Below are 23,003 nucleotides of genomic sequence, written 5' to 3'. Positions count from 1 at the left end.
ATGTGTATTATTTCTGTATTATTTCGAAAAAATAAAGTATATTAAAAATATATTTTTCTGTGTTTGGCTTTTAAAAAGTCTATTATTTTTGACCTAAATTGGAACCAAGATTTAGAGGGTTCCAAATTTGGTCATTAAAAATATACTTTTTTTGTATTATTTTAGTATTATTTTCTTGTATTATTTTTGTATTCATTTTCGATATGGGTTTTTAAAAGATTTCATTCTGCAACATGTATAGGTTAGAATTTTCCCTCCATTTCCCTCTTAGTACTCTCTTAAAAAAATTTATGACTACATTATCTTACCCATTTAAATTCTAAAAAATAATAAATTTGTAAAAAGCATGATGGAGTGATTGAATTGTGTTTCTAAAACATATTGAAAATACACACATATGGAAAATATAGTAGACACTTCCTGTAAACATCCTCTGATGCCAGCACCAGGTGAAGATTACGCATATATACAGTGTGTAGCAGATTAAAACAGACATGTAGAATGGGGATTCTTTATCTGGAACAAGAAGACATCTTGGCCATTCAATCCTTTCTGACAGTTTATGTTGGATAAGACAGGTATGCAGGGACATCGCCAATATTGCTATCGATCTGAGCAAGCTGAGAGGAAATCCCCTCCAGTACACTGTCAATATCACTCTGATCATTAGTGGTCATGTCGCTCACAGAACGTCTGAAAAGATGGCAATTGACAGTACATGTATATGCATTTCATATGACAACATATACTAGTATTTGTACATGAACCTGGTAAATTAAATCACTAGAATTAGACTCTTCTTGGTACTTTCACATATAAAGAGCTTTGACTAAGCTCTCTTCTGAAATGGAAAATCTAAAACATATCAAGTTTCAGTAGGAGACATTTACATGTATAGGCTATGATTATAAGATAATTATGCAATGTGATAAGATAATTATGCAATGGTCCTCCAGATGAGTCCAAACAATTGTTTCTCAGGTGTCCATTCCTAAATTTATCTTTAAATTCTACATCAAGAGTATACATTTCTATTTCATCCCAAATCAAGATATACAAGGTAGCTAGATTGAAATTAAACAATACTTATCCGTTATCATACCATAAATAAAAGTTGACATTACATGAATTGATTGTTGAAATGAAAAAGTAGCTATTGTCTTTGATACATTACATTCCTTACAACAGATATTGATATGACAGTTAAAAGTCTCTAGTATACACCAACATAGTGATCTGTTGCTGCCTTTCACCACTGTTGCTTCTTTCTCCTAATCTGAAAGCAGTGCTTTGTTAAAAGTGTACATTTTCTTCCGTGTTGCTTTGCTCTGTTTGCCTATATATATTTTTCAGTCCAGCAAGCTCACAAGTATCAAGTTAGAACACAAAAGACAAAAGTTAAGTAAAACTCATCATCAATGGCACAAAAGTGATGAGACCCTCCACACAGAGACAAGGGCATTCTGATGTATGATACATATTCTGTAAAAGCATAGACCACTGTCATCTGTATTTCAGAATATAACTTAGGAACGTATGACTTTTTGAAAACAATGGTCAAATTCCTAGCAAGAACTTTCAGTCAATCTTTTATTTAAATTTGAAAGAATTTAATGCCTATAATGTATAACTATCTCTAATTTTGAGTTTTAAGGAAAAAAAATAGGTGAAAGAAAAAGAGACCAATAACTTTTTGCAATGGAAATTCTCTTAACACAATCATTGTGACAAACAGTGACATATAGAGGATTAAGCTCCCATGGACAAAGACACTGCATATAAGCACATCTGCTTTTGAAATAGTATTAGTGTTTACCATAACGGAGGAGGCTGAAGCTAAAAACTCCAATTCACTATCCAAATCATCATCAATAATAGTGGAACTGTCACTGATGGAAGGACTAAAATTAGATCGAAGTCAATATAGCACTCATAACTTTCAGTAGCTTTAGGCCAAAAGGAAGATTTAATCAACAGATAGTTGATTTTTTTTGGTGGTGGTGGGGGGGGGGGGGGGGGGGTTGTAATCAAGATGCCAATTTTCTAAAAACATTTTTGCATACCAAAAGTACAACTAAGGAAGAAACAATCCAGACAAAAAATTCCTTCAAAATTTCCTTTGCTTAGTGACTACATAAAAAATACTGAGATTGTTTACATGTACATGATGTATGTATGTAATGTAATAATATTTGTGGTCTTTCTATCTTCTTTTCTATTCCTGTAATAATGTATGTGACTATATCAGTAATATGCAAAACTCAGTAAACACTGTTCCTAGATTCCGATTTGACCGCTGGACCTTGAGGTCAGAGAATCGCTTGGGTTATCATTCAAAATTTAGTCAAAATTCTCAACTGTACATTCCAATTCAACTGTCATTCTTGCTATAAATGGTTTTTGGAGGTCAAAAACATACATTCATCACAAACATACTATGTGTGCAGAAATAAGAAAATTTAAATATGATATTGAAAAGTTAACATTTATTATATACATGCATATATCCTGTAGCTTGTCTTCTGACTGTAAGTATCTTTCTTTTGTATACTTACGTGTAAATGCGGGGATAACTGTGGCGACTAGATAATGTTCCATTGTCAGGAATTACAATGCCTTGCTTCTTCAGAAAATCCAAGAATTTGTCATAATGCTTCTCATAAATGAAAGGGCACAAACCTGCAATTGCAACCCATTCTCTAACCATGACAAGCATTGAATCAACTATAAATAGGATAAACATTAAATCAGTTTACTTATTATATTTATTAAATTATTAAGAATCATCATACACCTATTTACTTACATTTATTTTTGGAAAGAATGACTTGCTCTCCATTATTGACACAAGGTTTTATAAATCCTGGTTTCTTACATACATGATGATGACATTATTCAAAACATTTGAATCCTAATGCTTCATTTAAATTAGCAACCAATTAAATTATTTTAAGAGCCAAACCTACAGTTATACTAATGATTGACCTTATGTGCCAGAACTGTGAATGGTAAAAGTTTAAATGCCTTTTAAAGGAATGCTTATCTGCCATAATACCCACCTACACAATCATACACATTTATATTAATTTATTGAATGTTTTACCAGTTAAGAGATTCTTTCTTTCTTTGCCATACAGCTGATAAACCTCCTGGAAAACTGCCTGGAGCTCACTGGATTTTTTGGGGGAGGGGTCATTGATTTTTTTCAGTAGGGTGGAGAATTTCGCAAGTTCATCCACAGTGAATTTATTTCTCAGCTAAAATAAAAAAAAATAAATTAGCCAAATATACACTTATTGCACCTTCCATTTAAAAAGAAATAAATACATTGTATGTAATATCTCAAATTAAAAATGACACACATATTTTATTGTGTGCTTTCCGTATATTTAATGCATTTGCTAATTAATACATTTTCTCAAATTTAAATAAGTCTACTTTTGTGGAAAGGAATATGTAATTTCCATCTTACTTGCTCCAAGTATGATCTCAAGAGTTCTGTTTGAACGCTATGGCCACTGTGCATGCTGTGTACAGACCCACTGTCTCTATGCCTCTGTTCTGCAAGGTTCGGATGTGACTGAGAAATGCTGAAAATACAGAGTAAATTGTCTCCAAAAACAATGATATGCTAGATTTCCCTTTTTCATTATTAGATAAAGCACAGTTTGGAGAAAAAAGGTAAATCAAAGCAGAAATTTTATATAAAAAAAAAATGTTCTCCTATCTCCAACAACTTACGGTTTGATCACATTACAATTAGTATTAGAAACCACCAACATAAATGTTAATTGATGTATTAGCTTCAAAGACAAACAATTTCTTGATTAGCTGCACTTAAACATGAAGAAATCTTATAATATATTTCAACAATCATTTGCAGCTATCAAAAAGTATTTCAATGCTAGAACCTTGTATCCCATAAGAGAAACTGACAAAATGTGTCTTAAAGAGGGAGCACGATACAAACATAAGTGCAGGTAGAGATTATAAATACATTGTACATTTTAAATCATTTTTTTTTCTTAACTGTTTGAAGTGAAATCTACAATATGATACGAGAAGAAAAATATACAGAAATGAATATAATTTTAGAAGAAGCAAGAAGGTTTACAAAATATGTATACCCTACATATGTATAAATATTACAAAATATGTATACCCTTCTATAAATATTTCCTACATGTGTATAAATAAGAAAAATAAAATTTGATTGGATGTAGAATTTGTTAAAATATTTTCTTTACATTTAGTACTACAAGACTACATCTGAAAAACAGGTGTTCTTAAATAGATAATTCACTGAAACTACAAGAAAAATCCAGCTACCATTGCTGTAGAGAGACAAGAGGTGAGAATTAAAACCAACACAGATTCTTACCCAGGGTTGTCCTGGCTATCCCTGTAAGCATGCAATTCATTGGTATGTCACACAGATCATACAAATGGTGTTAATAAATCCACGTTAAAAAAAAATGTCTGGCATACATTAAATAAAGCAGTTTACACACATAAATTCTTTAGAGAAAGAAATTCAGAACTTCAGGTTTTAAAAAGAAATAGACAAAATAAATCTAGAGCAAACTTTTTTTTCAAAATATGAAATGAACCTTTAATTACAGAGAACAAAGCAACTACATAATGTGAGAAACACACTCTTACTGTAAGCAACCATTAAATAATGACTTACAATGAATACTTCCGACTATTGTCATTTATGGTGGGCGATCCTGTGGATGAATTTTCTACTTTACAGATGGCATCTTCTAAAAGTTTAACCACTGCATCTGTGTAAATAAGCTGGAAGCATTGCGCCACATCAGAACAAACTCTCTCTGCTCGCGCTGGGCTGTCGCAGTACAGCACTAACAGTGAACACCTCTCAGGGTTTCCTGTCAAAAGTTATACATCTTACTTCATGCTTGTAGTTTCCAAATAACACAACAAATTAATATTTATTAGAAGTTTCTTATTACCATATTTGATAGCCAAAATGTGTATGCCATCATCATTCACATAACAGACTGCTGCTATTTCATGGATGGGAATTCGTATGATCAGATTCTGTAATACATATACAAAAATCACATCTAATACCAAAAATCAATAAAAAGAAAAAAATAATTTCACATATTCTGCACATATCATACAGTACTCAAAAGCAGGAAAAAAATTAGAGTTAGCAAAAGAAAGATAAGAATACTAACTTCTGTGCCATGTTCTCTGTACATTAATTTCATGTTATACCGACATAAACTAAGAATGGCTTTTCTATCCACAGACAGCACCAGTGGAATCATCTTGTCCATCTACAAGCATTATTTTATCTTTATTTTTAAGTTGCATGTCTTTATCATCATTTCATTGTATTTGATTATATATCTAGTCAAACCTAGTTATCTCGAATTCTACAGGACCAAGAAAAAAATTTGATATATCCAAGTCTTCGCAACATTGAGGGTAAAATACAGAGAGAAAAAGTGATTGGGACTTCCAGATGACTTTGACATATCTGTGGTATTTGAGATATCAGTGTTCGAGATAACGAAGTTAAACTCAATGGTGTGATACTTGTACCTTCCCACGATCTATCATTCTTAGGACCTCTGTTCTGTTTGTAATATCTACATGCACCTGAATATCTTCAATTATGCCAGCAAACTACAATAACATTAACAGAAATGATACCTCTAATTTTGTGCATGCAAAAAAATACACTCTTTTATCAAAACCAAATTTTGGAAACATTGTTAATTATTTATATGACAAGAATGGTTTACTACTCTACATTAAAGACAGGCAACAAAAAAGCAGATCCTGGATCATTATTTATATATGTCAAGAAACTTTTTACTGATCTAATATATTAAAGACAGCTAGACAACATTTTACAAATGAATTTACCTAATTAACATAAAAAAATGACAGTGATATAAAACACTAACCTGAACCTGATATTCAGTATGGTCACTGTCTTTGTGGTAATCTGAATGTAGATTATATCCTGTGGAATTTCTGGACTCGTTTCCAACCTCATAATGGGATTGCTGCAAAGAAGAAGTTAGACAAATGAAAATCTATCTCTGTGGAATAATACATGAACAAAGCATAGCATTCGTAAATAAACAGAAAAAAGAAAAACAAACCTAGATGGGATATTTGGTTTCAATTTTATGGACTTGTATACACATGCATGAAGTATTAAAACATGACTCTGGTCTCTGAGTGAACAGTGTTGTGAATATTTGTAAGGAGATGCATTACTCATAAAATTACTGGGTTGTCAAACCAAAGTATTATTAATTCATTTTAGCTAGCAAGTAAGACTAAGGTGTACTATATCAGAACAGATATGATTAAAATTACGAAACATGCTTCTGTACCTTATTTCAAAGTATTTCCTGGGATATACCAGTAATTCCCGAGAATTACCAGTATTTCCCAGGGTCATGGAAAATATGAGTGTTCCCTGAGATTATGCCAACCCTGGTCAGGGAACGGGTCGATATTGTGCATGCAACAAAATGTCACATTAGTTGTTAGTTTACCTGTCTCCTACGTCCATCCATGGAATCCAAGTTATACCATTCACCAATTTCCATAAGTGTTAGACGTGGGAAATGCCTATAATAAACTTTATATCAATAATAAATGTAAATATTATTAACTTCCTCTTATTACTCCATGTTAAATTAGCGCTTGAAAATAATGTTCAAAAGCAAGTGCAACCCAACACTTCCCGGATAAATAAAATAAAGCTTTATTTTTTTGATTTTTTACAAAGTATTCACCTGGTGGGAAAGATTTTTTTGTCTAAGGATATTATCCACCGGCATCTGGAATGACCCCCCTTTTCAGAATTTTTCTAAAAACGATAACTTTAGTCAGATAATGCCTAAATTCTCTCTAAAAAAAAGTGCCCGTGGAAACATCTCAGATTATACGAGGGGTGATAAAAAAAGTAAAACTAATTGAATTACTTCCATAAAAGAAACAAAATTAGGTTTCAGTGTTCATTATTTTTTAAAGTAGTCCTCTCCGATTTTAATGCACATATGCCACGGTTCTGTCCATGCAAGAATCACGTGATTCAGGCGGTCACGTGACATGCTCCGTAGCGCTCTGTTCACAAAGCTGAAAGATTTTTCCTAATCTGATATTTTTCACCATGCAAATTATTTTTTATAACAAGAGCAGTCGATCCACTTGTCAAAAATGGCCAAATCTCGGCAATAGGATGGGTGGATAAGGATATCCTTCCCCAGAGTAAGCACGATGACCATCACAACACGAGTCCTCTGTCTTGGGAGGGTCGTTTATCAAATGTGGATAAAGTATGGGTGCCTTCTTTTTATCATATCTGATATGTTTAAAGTCTAAAGTAAACGATATTTTAGGGATTTAATAATCATATTATTGTTAAGATATTCAACTATTTTTCTAATTGTAATTGGCGATCTTTCATAACAAATTCATCAACTAAGGACACTTCTCTTTCCCAGCTTGCTTTCACTAGGCAACAGAACAAACGTCATTTTTAACCATCTTCCTTTCTTCACTAAAACAATCAATTCAATTAATGATTAAACTTCTGGCAAGTCTTTTGTCTTCATAAATCTTGTACAAATTATTATATGCTACTGCAAAAGAATTTCCAAGATATACGTTAAACTTTACAGCCGTTCGTTGCTCGATTATGACTGAGTCAACCATTTTTTGTCACAAGTCACTTACATATTGACGTCATTTTCACATCGTGACGTCACAAACATGGAGAAAAATATTACATACACCTGCTATTTATAGAACATGTGTATGACTATATGTGTGCCAAATTTCATTCTGATCTGAATTGTGGTTTTGTAAATATAGAGATAGTTCGCGAACTTTTTGATCACCCCTCGTAGCTATAAAGACTAAAGAATGTGATTAAGGTGGCTAATTGAAATGTCATTTACGATGACTCAAATTAACCACAATGCTCACCTGAATCCCATTAACAAATTAATGAAAAAAATTAAAGATAAAATCCAGAAAATTCAGAGTAGAAATGTGAGAAAGCAAAAGCAACTCACCACTATTGTCAGTCCGTGCTCATTGATGTGTGCAGAGTTTAACAAATTGAACACACCCGGTGAAACGTAACCATTAACAATAACAAAGCTCGTGCCCTACGTTCCACCGGGTGTGTTCAATTTGTTAAACTCAGGGGGGTATCAAGCAAGTATAAAATATCTGAAGAGCAAACACGGTTTTTATAATTCTACTTTGAACATTTCCTAGTTACTGTATCTCCTATATTACTATTCCGACCTGGGGAGGGTGGGAGGCAAGGATACTCTTGTCCCCCATTTTCAAAAGCTGAAGGGGCACTAAGACACTCCCTTTCCATGACTACCCCACCCCCTGGGTCCCTATATTGACTTCTATCAGCTTTTTAAAGTAGGCGCCTAAGAAAATTTGCCTGGCGACTAAAACTTCTGATTAGGAGTCAGTTGCCGCCAACTTTGGACTAAATCTGCAGTATTTTAAGATGCTTTCATATTAATATAAAAAAAAATCACGGCCCTGCTGATCTTCAGTAGATTTTTTCCTATATAGTTCCATGTAAATCTTCTATTGTGGCCCCACCCTACCCCGGGACCTTACTTTGAACAATTGGATTTACACTAACTGAGGATGCTTGCATATTAATATTACTAATCATGGCCCTGCTGTTCTTCTTTAGAAGGTTTTTAAAGATTTTCCCCATATATATTCTCATTATAAGATTTGATCTATATTGTGCCCCCTTTAATCCCTGGGGTCATAATTTGAATAAATTTAAATCTACACTATGTCAGAAAGCTTTCATATAAATTTCATCTTTTCTCGCCTAGTGGATCTTGAGAACGTTTCCACCAAATTTTCACTAGATCTTAATTATCTCCCCTTAAACGAGGGCATAGCTATTCCTTCTATCAAACTTAAATTCGGATTTCCCTTCACCCGGGGATGCTTTGTGGCAGGTTTGGTTGATTATGGCCCAGTGGTTCTGGAGAAGAAGTCAAATATATTTACATTTTCAAATGTCTTTGTACGGGATAAAACTATAAAAATACAAATAAGGAAATATCTTCATAAAGCCATTTGAACATCACGTGGCATAACTGCTTTCTCGCAGTAATACACTGGGAGGAGCTTGCAGACTTAGATTTTTAACTATAGAATAAAAAATAACATAACTCAATTTTTATTGAATCAAGGATCAGGTAAAGCGTAAATATAAGGAATATTGAACTGTCTTTTTTTATGATGATGATCATCGAACAGTTTGCTCTGACACTTGATAATTTTATGCATTAATGCCTTCGGCGTTTATGCAAATTTTCACGTAACCAAACTGTTTGATCACATCAAAAAAAAAAATAGTTATTCACTGTCATATACAATGTGTTTCTCAATACAAATATTTACATACTAGAAACACGCGCATGTACTACATGTATCTGAATTTAAAAAAAAAAATCGCATATTTTATCTAAATACATAGACAAAGAAAGTACATTTTAAATACTCATATATAGTCAAATACATGCAATACAATATACATACAAAAAAAAAGGAATTGAAAGGAAAAAAGACATAACAAGATGTGTTTGTGAAACACTGATGCCCCCGCATGGCAACTTTCAGCAAATGTTAAACTTTCTCCAACGCAAATCAAATATGTTGGTACCCAAAGTAAAGTCTTTTCTCGAGGAATATAACTGTGAAATATGAAAGCCCTAGCAGCAACCATTGAGAAGATATGGAAGAAGGTTAAAGTTTTTCAATTTTCAAAAGTAAGTCAAAAATCAAGGTCAAGGTCAAAATTTATGGTGCCCAAGGAACGGCGTTTTCACAAGAAATACAAATGTGAAATATGAAAGCCCTGTCACCAACCGTTCAAAAGCTATGGCCAAGGTTAAAGTTTGTCAAAAGTAAGTCAAATTCCAAGGTAAGATCAAAAGGTCAAAGTTGTTGGTATCCAAAATAAGGTCTTGTCACAAGGATTACGTATGTTAAGTATGAAAGCCTTAGCATCAACTGTTCAAAAGTAATGGCTAAGGTTAAAGTTCTCCAAAAGTCGGTCAAACTCCAAGGTCAAGATCAATGGGCTATAATTGTTGGTATCTAAAGGAAGGTCTTATCACATGGTCTTACACATGTGAAGTATAGCTCTAGTACCAACTGTTCAAAAGTTATGACAAAGGTTAAAGTTTTCCAAAAGTAGGTCAAACTCGAAGGTCAAGGTCAAAGTTATTGGTATCCCAAGGAAGGTCTTGTCACAAGGATAATATATGTGAAGTATGCAAGCCCTAGCACGAACTGTTCGAAAGTTATGACTAAGGTTAAAGTTGGGTAAAAGTTTGGCAAATCTCCAAGGTCAGAGCCAAAAGGTCAAATATTTTGATACCCAAAGAAATGTTTTGTCACAAGTAATACACATGTAAAATATGAAAGCCATAGCTCCAACCAATCAAAAGTTATGGGCAAGGTTAAAGTTTTTGCGGACAAAGACAGACAGGCAGACAGACAGAAAGTCAGGAAAAAAATTATATGCACCCGAATCTTCGATTACTGGGGCATAAAATCTTTTCACAATTGAATGGATCTTTTGTACACTTTTAAAAATCGTGTTCCACAAAGAAAGAAAAGAAATGACACAATTCATTGCATCGTGTGCAAATAAAACGATTTTAAACAATTGTTTGCAAAAGTTAAGAAATCGTTAGTCTGAATAAATAACTACATTGCAGAAAGTTTTTTATAAATCGTGCAAACTTACAGTAGAGACAAAGGATATTTTGGTTAGATTCCTATCAAAACAGGCTTCTAAGTTTTATAGTACATTACATGTATAGAAAAGGAGGCATATATATAGTGGCGTCACTTTTCCAATTGTTTTGTGTGTGTGTGCTTTTTTTTTTTTTTTTTTTTTTTTTTTTTTTTAATTTTGTATTGTTTTGTTTGTTTGTTTTTAATTTTTTTCTTGTTTTTAATGGGGTATTTTAAATTTTGTGATTTTTAAAATCATTTCAAATATTCAATTATGGCGTCTGATAAATATGGAAGCATATTATCATATTGATATTTATTGTAAATTTATTCAAATTGTGGTCCGCAACTTAAATTTGACTCATAAATTATTTTACGTATGGTTAAAAAAAAAAAGCAAGACGATTCGGGTGAAGATTGTGGCCAATGGGTCTCTTGATCGTTCTAATAATAACATTCAAATATACCCATACAAATACTTCACAATTTTGATTTGTTTCTTTCCTTCTACAACCCACAACTCTCCACAATCATCAACCGATAGAGCCCGAGGGTCTTCCAAGTTCCCCCTGAGGAGGAAGAGAAGGAACTCTCCCCACTGGTCTAGCACATGGAGGACTCTGTTTGGGGTGTCGGAGACGAGAATCTGACCCATACGATCGGTGCAGATTCCTCCCGGAGAAAAGGGGTTGTATTTTCTTTTAAAAATTCTGGAGGCTCTTTTTGGACGGTAGATGTTTCGGGGTTTTCCGTTTTTGTCTAGTATCACAACGGAAGCCTGAGAAGTAATGTCTGTGACGCATATATCACCATTTCTGTTTTCAGTCACATGTTCAGGTTTGTCAAAGAGCGGTTTGGATTCGTTAAACTCGAAGTCCATGAGTCTATTCAATTCTTTGTCATATTTGGCAAGCTTTCCCCCGTCTTCCTTCTGAAGACATACAAAAATATTCCCCTTTTTCGTAACTGCTATTCCTTTCGGGACCCAATCCTCGGTATCAGCAATCAGAATTGCTGTGGTTTGGTCAGTGTTATCTTTCGTTTTCACTATTCTCTTGCCAAACGAATCTGTATAGTACATCGCGTCTTCTTTATCTTTGGATAAAAAACAAATTCCTTCCATCTGCTTCCACTGAAGAACATTTCCTTTTTTGTCGACGTTTACAGCCTCGTTGCTGCCAGAACATGCAACCATAGCTTGTTCTCCAAAGGTCTTGATGTCACTCAGGATATTGTTGCTCGTTATTTCCAAAGAAAGGACATCGTAGTTAGGGCTTTTACATATGCCTACCGGAATTTCATACCCGGGTAGAATCTTCTCTTTCGGATTGCTCAGCCTTGGTAAACAAAGACAGGATTTTTCATAAGCAGATTGGATAGGTATATGAAAGGTTGGGGTGTAAGCTACAGTAACTTCATTTTCAAACTGCAGTTCTTTTATTTTTCCGAGAGTAAAGACTGGTGGTTCAAACGTTGTGATTTGAGGAAAATTCACAAATTTATCTACAGTAGACACTGAAATGTCTTTGTCAACGATGTTCATAGGTGTTTGTAGAAGCTTTTCATTTTCATCAACAACCTGTTGTAATTCACTCAGGAGATTTTTTATCTTTTCTCTTTCGCCGAGTAAATGATTCATATGAATTTGCTCCATTTCTTTCAAATCACGCAAAATATGCTCGCCTACGTCATCTATTTCCTTATGGAAGTTTTCCAAAGTAACTTGAATGTCCCGTTTGGTATTGGAATAACTTTCAATTGCTCTGTAAGTTTCAAAGTCTATATTCAGAATTTCCTCTATGAACTTGGCTTGAATCTGGTATTTAAGTAAATCCGTGTCGAGTGTGATTTGCTTTGCTCGTTCATTTATGATTTCCCATAGATCGACAACATCATGCTTTTCTCTGTGGTTCAAATAAGCGCATCTTTCACATATTGCAGTATCGCATGTTTTACAGAACATATCGAGCTTTTTGTAGCCATGAGTTGGACAGTTTAAAAACTCTACATCTTCAGTTGCCCTTTTTCGATTGTCGTTTATATTCACGTGAACTTGTGCTTGTGACCAGCCTCCTTGGGGATTTGCTGAATAAGAACCATCTTCTATGTCAGTCTGTTTGTAAAGACAATATAATAGAATATTATAGAAAGCGTTAAAAAATAATATTTACATTTCCAAATGTCCTTCATCCTTAGATGAACTTACCAAAGAGAAAATATATTCAATTCTGTATAAACTTATTACGGGGTCAGAGGTCATAGCGTGACCGGATCACATGGGCCTTCGGGCTTCTCAGGATTTGATCACTTGATCAACCAAGTTCATATCCTATAAATCTTTTTAACCTTGTTATTTATTTCTTAATTAACCAATAATATAACTCCATTATCATTATCATCGAGATAAAAAGGCCCCTCTGCCAACGCAACCACCTGAGTTACATTGATTTGCTTCTCTGTTTTTGAATCATTTAAAGTCACCACAGTCAACAATCATGTAGGAAGTTCATCTTATTTTGTTGCTGAGGAAAATATGTTTGCAAAGATATAAAGAATAAGACAATTGGCGGAATGGGGGCAACCTACATGTAACAGAGATAATTCAACTTAGCCAACATTCTAAAGAAGCAGAAAGGATACTAGTATCCACAAGCTTGGGAAATTTAGCCAACATGCGAAAGAAGCAGAAAGGATATCCACAAGCTTGGGAAGGGGATTGCAAAAAGTAGGTATGCGTATTAAAAGGGTAACATTACATTTTTGTTTAAAGAGGGGCATTTTCAACATAGATACATGTATCTGCATTTTTCGCGAAGAAAGAAGACTAAGAGAGAGAGAGAGGGGGGGTAACAATATCAAGACTATGAGCAAATGACAATCAAAAAGACCAACATGGAAAAAATTATATCCATTTCTATCTTGTGCGATGGTATATAATGGTACATTTGTAATTTGTTCACCGAGAAATGTTCCATCGACATTATATGTAGATAACATGAAGATGCAAATATAGTCAGTTTGCGATATCTTAACACTGTGCACTGCTATCTACATGGACTGTAATCCAGGAAGCGGTTTCTTTTTGGAAGATCGGGGCATAAAGTCCGGCAAATCCAGTCGCACATTTTTTTTTAAAGATTTAATGTATTCCGCCGACCCCATACTTCCTTCGAGCTGAGAATTTTCCTTTTCTCGTGTTCACTAGTACCCCTTTAGCACTGATGACGTTAAAATGCAGGGTAAAACAGCCAACGGAAAATCCAAATAAGGTAAAACCTTTTAAAATTAGGTAAAAAATACATGTGATTTACAGAAACACCCATGGTTTGTGATTGGATATATGATTTCTATACCATGGGAGATCGTATATTCCCTTACTTATATATATACCCTAATCACCTGCATATGGAGTTTAAGTCCCCTGGTTGATTCGTTACAAAAGAGTATACTCTACGTACAAACAATTTCTAAAACGAGGCAAGCTATTGACAATCAATTTGGTGAAACAAGGATATCAAAAGTCTCTTTTAAAGTCAACATTTTGCTAATTCTATGGTCGATACAATGACCTTGTCAGCAAATACATGAGGCCTCCCATGTTAATTTCAATAGTCCCCGCCTACTGACGTCAGACTCAGACATCTGCACGAGATTGACATGCATATTAGGCCCCTGACGTTTCACTTGGCAAAATTTATATTCAGGTTTTAAAATTATCAAGACATCAACTCACCTAACTTTTAAAGACTTATCTTATAGAAAACAATTAGAAATGTAAATATTCTATCATTAAGTAAAATGCTGAATGACGTTTTTCATACAAATTGTTAGGACCGTCACGGTAGCTCAGTCGGTAGAGCGCTCGCTCCGTGATCGGGAGCTCGTGTGTTCTAATCACGGCTGCGACTGACCTAAGTCGATAAAAAAATAGGTAGCAACTATTCCTTCGCCAAGCGCTCGGCACTTTGGAGTGAAAGTTGCGGGTCACGGTACGATAAAGAGCCCTCATTGCTCAATGGCCCCGAGTGCCGAGTAAAGGTCTAAATTTAAAGCCCTTCACCGGTATATGGTGACGTCTCTAAATGAGTGAAAAATTCTCGAACGGGACGTAAAACAACACACAATCAATCAATCAATCATACAAATTGTTAGGCAATTATTTACACACTGAATTGTCTACGGATTTTTCCGTTTGCTCGATCATGACAGTGAGCACACGGCAGGCGTGACCGGTCGACAGGGGATGCTTACTCCTCCATGGAACCTGATCCCACGTGATGTTTTTAGAGGTCCGTGTTTGCTCTGCTCCAAATTTGTATTGTATCAATGTGCTGTTGAGCTTCATTACTGTTCGTCATCTCAATATTTCATCTCATAATGTTTTAAGGACTATTAACATCAAAGTTTATTTTCGCTGAGATCTTGACTGGAATTCCAATGTGCAAAAATAAATTATTTTGACCCTTCCAGCTAGGTAAAGGTTCGACCACCATCTCAAGGAAAATTACAGAATTCTCGAACACTTTACTTGAGCCTTCATTTACTTTTCAATAATAAAAAGATGACACCTTTCATTGCTCCCCAAACTAATGACTGAAACTACACGTAAACTGTATACATGGTTATTTTTGCCTCCAAACTATTTTTGCCATGCATTTCACACTGGCAAACAATTTTGCCCTTTTTTTAAAATCGCCTTGTCACAGTTCTGTCTAAGAATTTATATTGTGTTCTTTGAATTCGCCCCGATTTAAATTCGCCCCCTTGTGACTAGTCGAAAGGTGTGAAAATGAAACGGGGGCGAAAATTTCCCCTTATACAGTATATAAATATGGTCATTTTACTGATACTGCCTTTAGCAATATATATGATTTATTTTAATCACATTTGAATATATCTATATATATTATACTTGCCTTCTTTGGTTCTTGGCCGTTGTCCTTAGAATTCTCCATTAATCTTTGGGAAGTATGTGTAGTTGCGTTTACACGTACATCTACAGTATGTACATTCTATAAGTATAAAACACAGAAGTAACGAGGAAGTTTAAGTTTTGATGCACCTTGTCAGATATCAGTGATAATTCTAACATTTTATCATGCAGATTGTGCATTTATTTCTCATCTGTACATGTAAGGAATATGTATGATGAAAGATAAAATGCCTTAAAGATAACTGTGGTATCTTCCTAATTTACACTGTTCCTCTTACCTTATTTAAATCAACACTGCGGATCAAAAATAATCCTTGAAAAAATATATTTCAAGTAACATGATTGATTTGTAATTTCTGATGTTAATTATATAGGCTAAATGGTTTATTGTTTATTATAAATTTAAAAGACGTGTCCTTGTTCTCCATTTACATTAAACAATTTAAAGACGAAAGGAAGACAAGGCTAATTTTAACCAGTTCAATTTATTACAGAACTAAAAATTGTTCTCAGTATACTGAAATACTTACAAAAAGAAGTACATGTAAGAATATATTAGAATGTGTTTCAGTATATCTAATGAACATTTCAAATATTTTTATTTTTTTTTAAATATTCACCCCATCCAGCATATTGTTTTCCCACAAATTTTTATTAAAATAGAAAACTTGGTGTTATGACTATTAGTCATGACAGATTTTTGGATGAATACATCAATTCACAGTTTCAAACACAAAAAGTAAAAAAAAAATTAAAATAATAATAATAAATCAATATGTAAACTTATTGATGAAAGGTTAGGAAGGTAAACATACATGTTATACGGGCATTGATACAAAATTTAACATGTCTAAAGTACTAAAACTCATCATAAAATAATAAAACTTGTTTTTATAAATTACACACTGGAAACTATGTGGATAGTCCATTACATAGTTAGAGAGTTCAGCAAATAGGATTTTCATTCGTACAGTTCACAAATTTTATATGGATCGATGCCATGGTTGAATATAAGTATTGAGAGGGGGCAGAGATTTACTACATTTCTTTGAAAACTTATCTACCTATAATGATAAACATAACAACAAACAAGGAAAATAGAAACAGCACTATATTTTAAAGAAGGGGTTAAAGACACGTGGAAATTTATGACGATCAAACATTATCTCGCACTTCGTCTTATTTTGTTCAACAAAAAAAATTGATTTAATCATTTCATAAATTTATTATCATATAATTTTGTTGAGCGAATCAGCCGGGGTCATGAGGACCCAAACTCCCTTACTTGTACTTTCAATTTAGTGAAGTAACCTAAGATTGACTTTGGACTATCCACCTCTATAATTCACGGACCCCTTCTAAGTTAATAAAGAAGAGTCATATACTGAATATGAAGGGATACGTCTTGTCCATGATATAAGACTGTGTCGAACACCCACTTCCCCCTTTGTTGATTTTGTTTTGTTTGGCTTTGTTTGTTTGTTCATTTGTTTGACTTTATTCTAAATTTAGGTGGTAAGGTCCCCCTTCCATAATAAAAATTCCTGGATCCGCTCTTGATGATCGTTAATTCATCTCAAACGCAATGTTAAAAAACTTCACAATTTATACACATACCCCTTCAAATATATATGAAGGAAATGCTTGTCCTCGAGATAAGACTATGTCGAACACCCCTTTTCCGCCTTACCCCATTGTCCAGTTGGTAAATCCAAAATTTACACTAGACTCCTCCCCGAGAAAAGGGGTTGTCTTTTCTCGTAAAAAAAATCCAGGAGCTATTTTTGGACAGTAGATGTTTTTGGGCTGTTCCTTTTTTTCAGTATCACAACGGAAGCCTGAGAACCAATGTTTGGGACGCATATATCACCATTTGTTTCAGTCGCAAGTTCTGGTTTGTCAAAGAGCGGGTTGATTCACTCGTCAGCTTTTAAGAAAAGTTTGGTCAGTGCCTCTAACTTGAAAACTATTTAAAAATAAAATATAAAACTATTCAATTTTTATATTATAAAAACCTTTAAGTCTTTGTCATATTTGGCCATACAAAAATATTTTCTTTTTGTGTAACAGCTATCCCTTTTGGAACCCACTGTTTGGTATCAGAATCAGAATCGCTGCAGGTTGATCAACTTGTTGCAAAAACACCTACATAACCATATATATGGGCAAAGACATTTTGGACACGGGATGTCCAAAATGTCTGCGCCCATGTATATGGAGCTACTTCGATCGTCTTCGAACTGTAACTCATTCATTTTTCCGAGGGAAAAGACAGGTGGTTCAAACAGGGTATTCTGGGGGAAATTTTTATTTTTTTTTCTACAGTGGAAACTGTTATGTCCTTGTCAACGATTTTCAAAGGTGTTTGTAGAAGCTTTTCATTTCCATCAACCACCTATTAATTTCTTTTCTCTTTCGCTGAGTAGATGACTACTGTGACTTTCCTTCATTTTTTTCAAATCACGCAAAATATGCTTGCATATGTCATCCGTTTCCTTTCAGAAATTTTCCATTGTGACATGAATGACCTTTTAGGTATTGGAGTAGCTTTCTAACTGTCAGTTTCAGAGTTTATATATTCAGAATTTCCTCCATGGACTTTGAATCTGGTGCTTGATTAAAATTAGTGTCGAGTGTGAATTGCTTTGCTCGTTCCGTTCATTGATGTTTTCCCATAGTCGACAATATTGTGCATTTCTCTGTGATTCAAAGTGGCGCATCTTTCATATATATTGTGTTATTAAATGTTCTACAGAACATATCAAGCCTTTTGTCGCCATGAATTGGACAGTTAGACTCCACATCCCCAGTTGCTGTCGTTCGATTGTCATTCAAGTGACGAGCTTCCTTGAGGAATAGCCGCAGAGGAAACATGTATGTCTCTGATGTCAGTCTGTGTATAAAGACAGGATAATATAACATTTAATTTATAATTCAAAAAAACATCTTAACAGTAATATAACTTATAAGTATTATGATAATAATATATATAACCAGGGACCTAATATAACTAAATATTGTTATCGTGAAGACTAAAGACTCTAAGTAAACACGTCTGAGATGCATGTACATGACTTGTTTTTCTATTTTTCAATTCATTTTTACGATACCGTATTCAACAATCATATAAAAAGTTACGCTATTACTTCTTCAATTGTTGGGACCGTAAAAGACTAAGACTGAGAGAAGAGTGACAAACCCCTGTGAGGAAAACATGGGGGAAAAAAATCATATTATTAGCCCCATTTTGTGCGATTGAAATAAAGCACTTGTTATCTGTTTACCGACAAATGTTCTATTGGCATTATAGTCAGTGTGCGTTATCTTCTGTTCACCTATCTTGTATGGTCTCCAGGAAGTAGTTTCTCTTTTGAAGACAGAGCATAAACCAGTGTTCTCGCAAAACCGCTCGGTGTATCCCTAAGGCCCAAGTCCTACCCTTTCTTCCTTTGAGAATTTTTCTTAACGGTGTGTCTTTTCAGGTGATTATCAACATCAAAATTTACGAGGATCTCGAATCTAGACCGTTAGTCACAGTTGTCAGAATTTTTGCGGGGAAATATTACGCTAACTCTTTTCTTCAGGAAATGACTTAAACATCAACCTCAGAAAATTATCAGAAAGAAATAAAAATATACCTGTCTTTTTTTTTTTTGGGGGGGGGGGTGTTAAACCAATAACTAAATGTACATTTATAGATACTCACTATAAATTGTGATTTTAAGCAGCATAAAATTAATGTATTTATTTTAATCACACTTACACAGATACATATGACCTAGTCAAGTCGACATTTGGTTTGATATGTTCCATTTCACATCATTTCTTTGTTTGCGTACGCATTAAAGAACTAACGGAACAGACTACCCGTTAGCGTGACGTAATATTTGTCGAGTCCGCGGCAGGTGTTTCTGTTGTACAGTATATCGGTAAAAATGTCATTGATGTACTAATTATCCATTGCCCAATCGTGACCAGTGCCACCGATTCTCATTATATGATATGGTTGTTCACATCTGTTTCCAATATAAATTGAATTTAGTGATCCTTTGTTCCTTCTGTCAACGACACGCGAATGCACCACCTGCCCGCAGTATGTATACCTGACTCAGGTAACACACAGGTACAACAAAGGTCCTCAAGCTTTCCCACAGTCCCCCCATCAAAGGTGATTAAAAACTGGAGAGTGAAATACCTTTTCAGGTTGTTAACGGTTTGCTAGTGTAACATATTGCTGCTGAATTAGCGATATTTTTCCAGTGCTCGTTGAAGAGTTAATATTATAAAGTTATTTATATAAATATCCTATAAATATAAATATAGTAAGATCATTGGTCCTCTATTAGTTAATTTTTATTTGAAGATGATTTTATTGATAAAAATGAACAATTTAATTGTGTGTGTGTGTTTTTTTTTAAATGTGGAATTTTACTGCAAATTAATTTCATATTTACGGTAATATAATGCATGCTTACTTTAAATCAAAACATACTTGAAACTTTATTTTAATTTTGTAATTTCCTGGTTCGAGAAAAATAATTACAATAATATCAAGCTATGACTCGACAATGCATTTTCCGATCTTTTGTTGTTTACAATAGATAATACATTTATGAAACACACTAGTATGCCCGATCAACTAGGAAATTCGTCATAAGCATAAGTATTTTTAGTCAAAATCAAGTGCTAATTTTTTTTTTAAATTTTCCGTTAGAAAAAATAATTCTTAAGTAACACTCCTGATGTTGTAATGTGCTTTATTAGGGATTAGAACGATTCTATTTCCTTTCTCTGACACTCCGAGGAGCCACCACAACAGCTGTTGAAGATAGCGTGCTGTGTACAGCTACTTTAAATAATATTGATCGCTGTCTAATTCATCCCTTCATTGATTGGTAGCTAGTCGTGGCACACGCCTGTCACACGAATATATTGACTGTGCAAATAACGTGCCCGTGTCAGCTGGGGCGACAAGGGGTGACCGAAGGACACACCGCGATGAGGTTCCCATGTGTGGATGACGTGTGCCGCGAAGTAGTATAAGCACAGAAGCCGCAGTCTCCGATAGTACGCAGAAATAGTCAATAGGCCAGATTGCATTTGCTGTGGTGTTCCATCAATAAACCAGCCGGGATTTAATCAATACTAGTTGCTGAGACAATGGTCGGGCTGTACTCGCAGCATCAGGACCTTATTCGAGATGGCTGCGACGAGCGATGGACGTGGAACAAAAAGGACAAGTCCCATGAAGTCAAAACTTCAGGGGAAGGAATGGAAACTGCCCATTTTCACCCTCACTGGTCTAACGGAACAGCAGGGATACGGGGAAACTGTGTTCTGAATTATGGAATTCATTATTGGGAAATTAAAGTGTCACAAAGGATTTTTGGAACTAGTATGATGTTCGGTATAGGGACTAAAGGTGCAAGACTTCATGTAGACGCTTTTGTGAACATGATAGGAGAAGACCAATGCAGCTGGGGTCTCTCACATAAAGGACAGCTATGGCATAACGGAAAAAGTAGACAATACACGAAACCATTCAAAGAAAATGAAGCAACAGTGGTGGGTATTCTTTTTGACGGAATATCAGGAACTCTGACATATTTCAAAGATGGTCTATCTTTAGGTGTAGCGTTTACAGGGTTAGAGGACGTGGAGGAACCCCTCTATCCCATTGCAGCATCCACCGCTGCCAAGACTGAGATGACCCTGGGAGTCCGTCGCAGGGGGTATCAGAGTTTACAGGATCGCTGTCGTGTCAAGATTCTGTCCAGTATCTGCAAACAACAAGAGATTGACCACCTACCACTGCCCAGCAGTATACGGTCCTTTATCAAGGATGCTGCCTGTGTCTAACAGAGTAACATAAATGTCTGTCAACAAAATTTACCGACGTCATGTATTAATGTGCTTCAAATTATAAGTTATATCATTCATTATTTAAAGTTCTTATTTTTTGTGAGTAATATGATTTTGTTATTCGATGCTTTAAGGATTTTTCTTTGTTTAGTCAGGGTTTGATTGAGAGACAAAGCGTCAGATGTTTTCTCCGTATATCTATTGATTTTTTTTTCTAACCCTTTAGAAGATAGCCGTGACAAAATTAATTATGAAAATTGTGTGAGACCACGTGATACTCTTTGCATAATTTATCCAGAATCAGTTTCTTTGTTGTCATGCAATCGACACTATTACAATGGGGGTTGAAATCGATATGATCCAATCTGAATCAGCTGTTTCACTTTCACGGTCACCAAATGGTGCGACTGTATTAAGCTTATTATATTTATTTCACGCATAATTTAATGTTCCCGATGGTGCTATATCTGTGTCATTATTTTTTTTTTCAAATGTCATTTTACAATTGTCATATATTGTAGAACAGCTACGCTACCAGTGTGATCCCTTTTTTGAAAAATATTTTTTAAGTGTGTATGTGAAATTTGTATAAACTCTCGGATGAGTATATCTAGTCATGATTTTGTTCATATTTGAAAGCAAGAGATATATGCATGTGCATATTGTGTGCAAATTCCTTATTTATTTGAATGAAAGTGCATGTAAGAAATAAATATTGTAGGTAAATGTTTCTTTCGTTCTTGTATAGTCTCCTTCCTTTTTACGGGTCGTATGAAATCCATTATGTGAGAGTGAGTAAAAGATATGAAAATCTAAGGGCCGGGCCCATGTGCAATATTTCCTCTTGATATGAGCTAGGACAGAATCAAGTTTTCACATTGATCTCAAGTAATAGATCGTGTAGACTTAGATCCCGTCAAAGTGTGAGTTTCCCCGGATTTACCGAACGAATATCCGGTTTCCGGTTTACCTGAACACTTCCGCCCGATTATTATTTTAATTTCCATTAGTGTTCATTTAATGTTGATATTGTTGTGATAGAAATTAATGTATTAAATGTCTTATTTAATTTAATTTATTGTATATGTAATAAATATGAACAAATATCGAATTTGTCTTTTTGTCATTTAAATGGAGAAGGTCGTTCAGTATCAATAATAGTTGAAAATTCGTCACCTAGATAGTAAGCATATGTAGAAATGTAAAAGATCAAGGATATTGATTTTTAGAACTTAAAAATTTTCCATAAAAGTCTTATCTTATCCACAACTGTTAGCAAAAAATTGTCATGTAGTTTTATTTAGATTTCAAAGGGTTGTATAGACACACATCAAAAGCCCCGAGTCTTCATATTGTGAATGAAATGCAAGTCATTGAGTCTATGAATAACAAAATTTACAATGGAAAA

The 23,003-nt window shown here is 34.4% G+C and overlaps 3 protein-coding genes across 4 annotated transcripts; 1 reads left to right on the top strand and 2 right to left on the bottom strand.

Moving 5' to 3' along the window:
- Positions 1-214: 214 nt before the first annotated feature.
- LOC133184196 (cerebral cavernous malformations protein 2 homolog) lies at positions 215-6,634 on the bottom strand. Of its 2 annotated transcripts, XM_061319129.1 has the most exons (11): positions 6,549-6,634; positions 5,946-6,047; positions 5,578-5,661; positions 5,208-5,309; positions 4,977-5,064; positions 4,691-4,892; positions 4,382-4,402; positions 3,473-3,590; positions 3,104-3,257; positions 2,556-2,679; positions 215-693 (listed from the first exon to the last, which is right to left on the bottom strand). In XM_061319129.1, the coding sequence occupies exons 1-11, from the start codon at positions 6,600-6,602 to the stop codon at positions 561-563; spliced, it is 1,182 nt and encodes a 393-aa protein (XP_061175113.1). In that variant the 5' UTR covers positions 6,603-6,634; the 3' UTR covers positions 215-560. The 2 variants fall into 2 exon arrangements, with proteins under 2 accessions (XP_061175113.1, XP_061175111.1); XM_061319127.1 differs by lacking the exons at positions 215-693; positions 4,382-4,402 and adding an exon at positions 1,622-1,901.
- Positions 6,635-11,257: 4,623 nt separating this feature from the next.
- On the bottom strand, positions 11,258-13,060 carry LOC133184492 (uncharacterized). Its single transcript, XM_061319581.1, has 2 exons — positions 13,007-13,060; positions 11,258-12,913 (listed from the first exon to the last, which is right to left on the bottom strand). Exons 1-2 carry the CDS (start codon positions 13,058-13,060, stop codon positions 11,258-11,260), a joined length of 1,710 nt encoding a protein of 569 aa, XP_061175565.1.
- Positions 13,061-20,538: 7,478 nt separating this feature from the next.
- LOC133184194 (SPRY domain-containing SOCS box protein 3-like) lies at positions 20,539-22,706 on the top strand. The gene has a single exon (XM_061319122.1). It carries the CDS (start codon positions 20,894-20,896, stop codon positions 21,590-21,592), a length of 699 nt encoding a protein of 232 aa, XP_061175106.1. The 5' UTR covers positions 20,539-20,893; the 3' UTR covers positions 21,593-22,706.
- Positions 22,707-23,003: the final 297 nt, after the last annotated feature.

The sequence above is a fragment of the Saccostrea echinata genome, unplaced genomic scaffold (genome assembly GCF_033153115.1).
Source record: "Saccostrea echinata isolate AGI-Se365-2 ecotype Australia unplaced genomic scaffold, CSIRO_AGI_Sech_v1 ptg000010l, whole genome shotgun sequence".
NCBI classification, from domain to species: Eukaryota; Metazoa; Mollusca; class Bivalvia; order Ostreida; family Ostreidae; genus Saccostrea; species Saccostrea echinata.
This window is presented reverse-complemented; position numbering and strand designations above follow the sequence as displayed.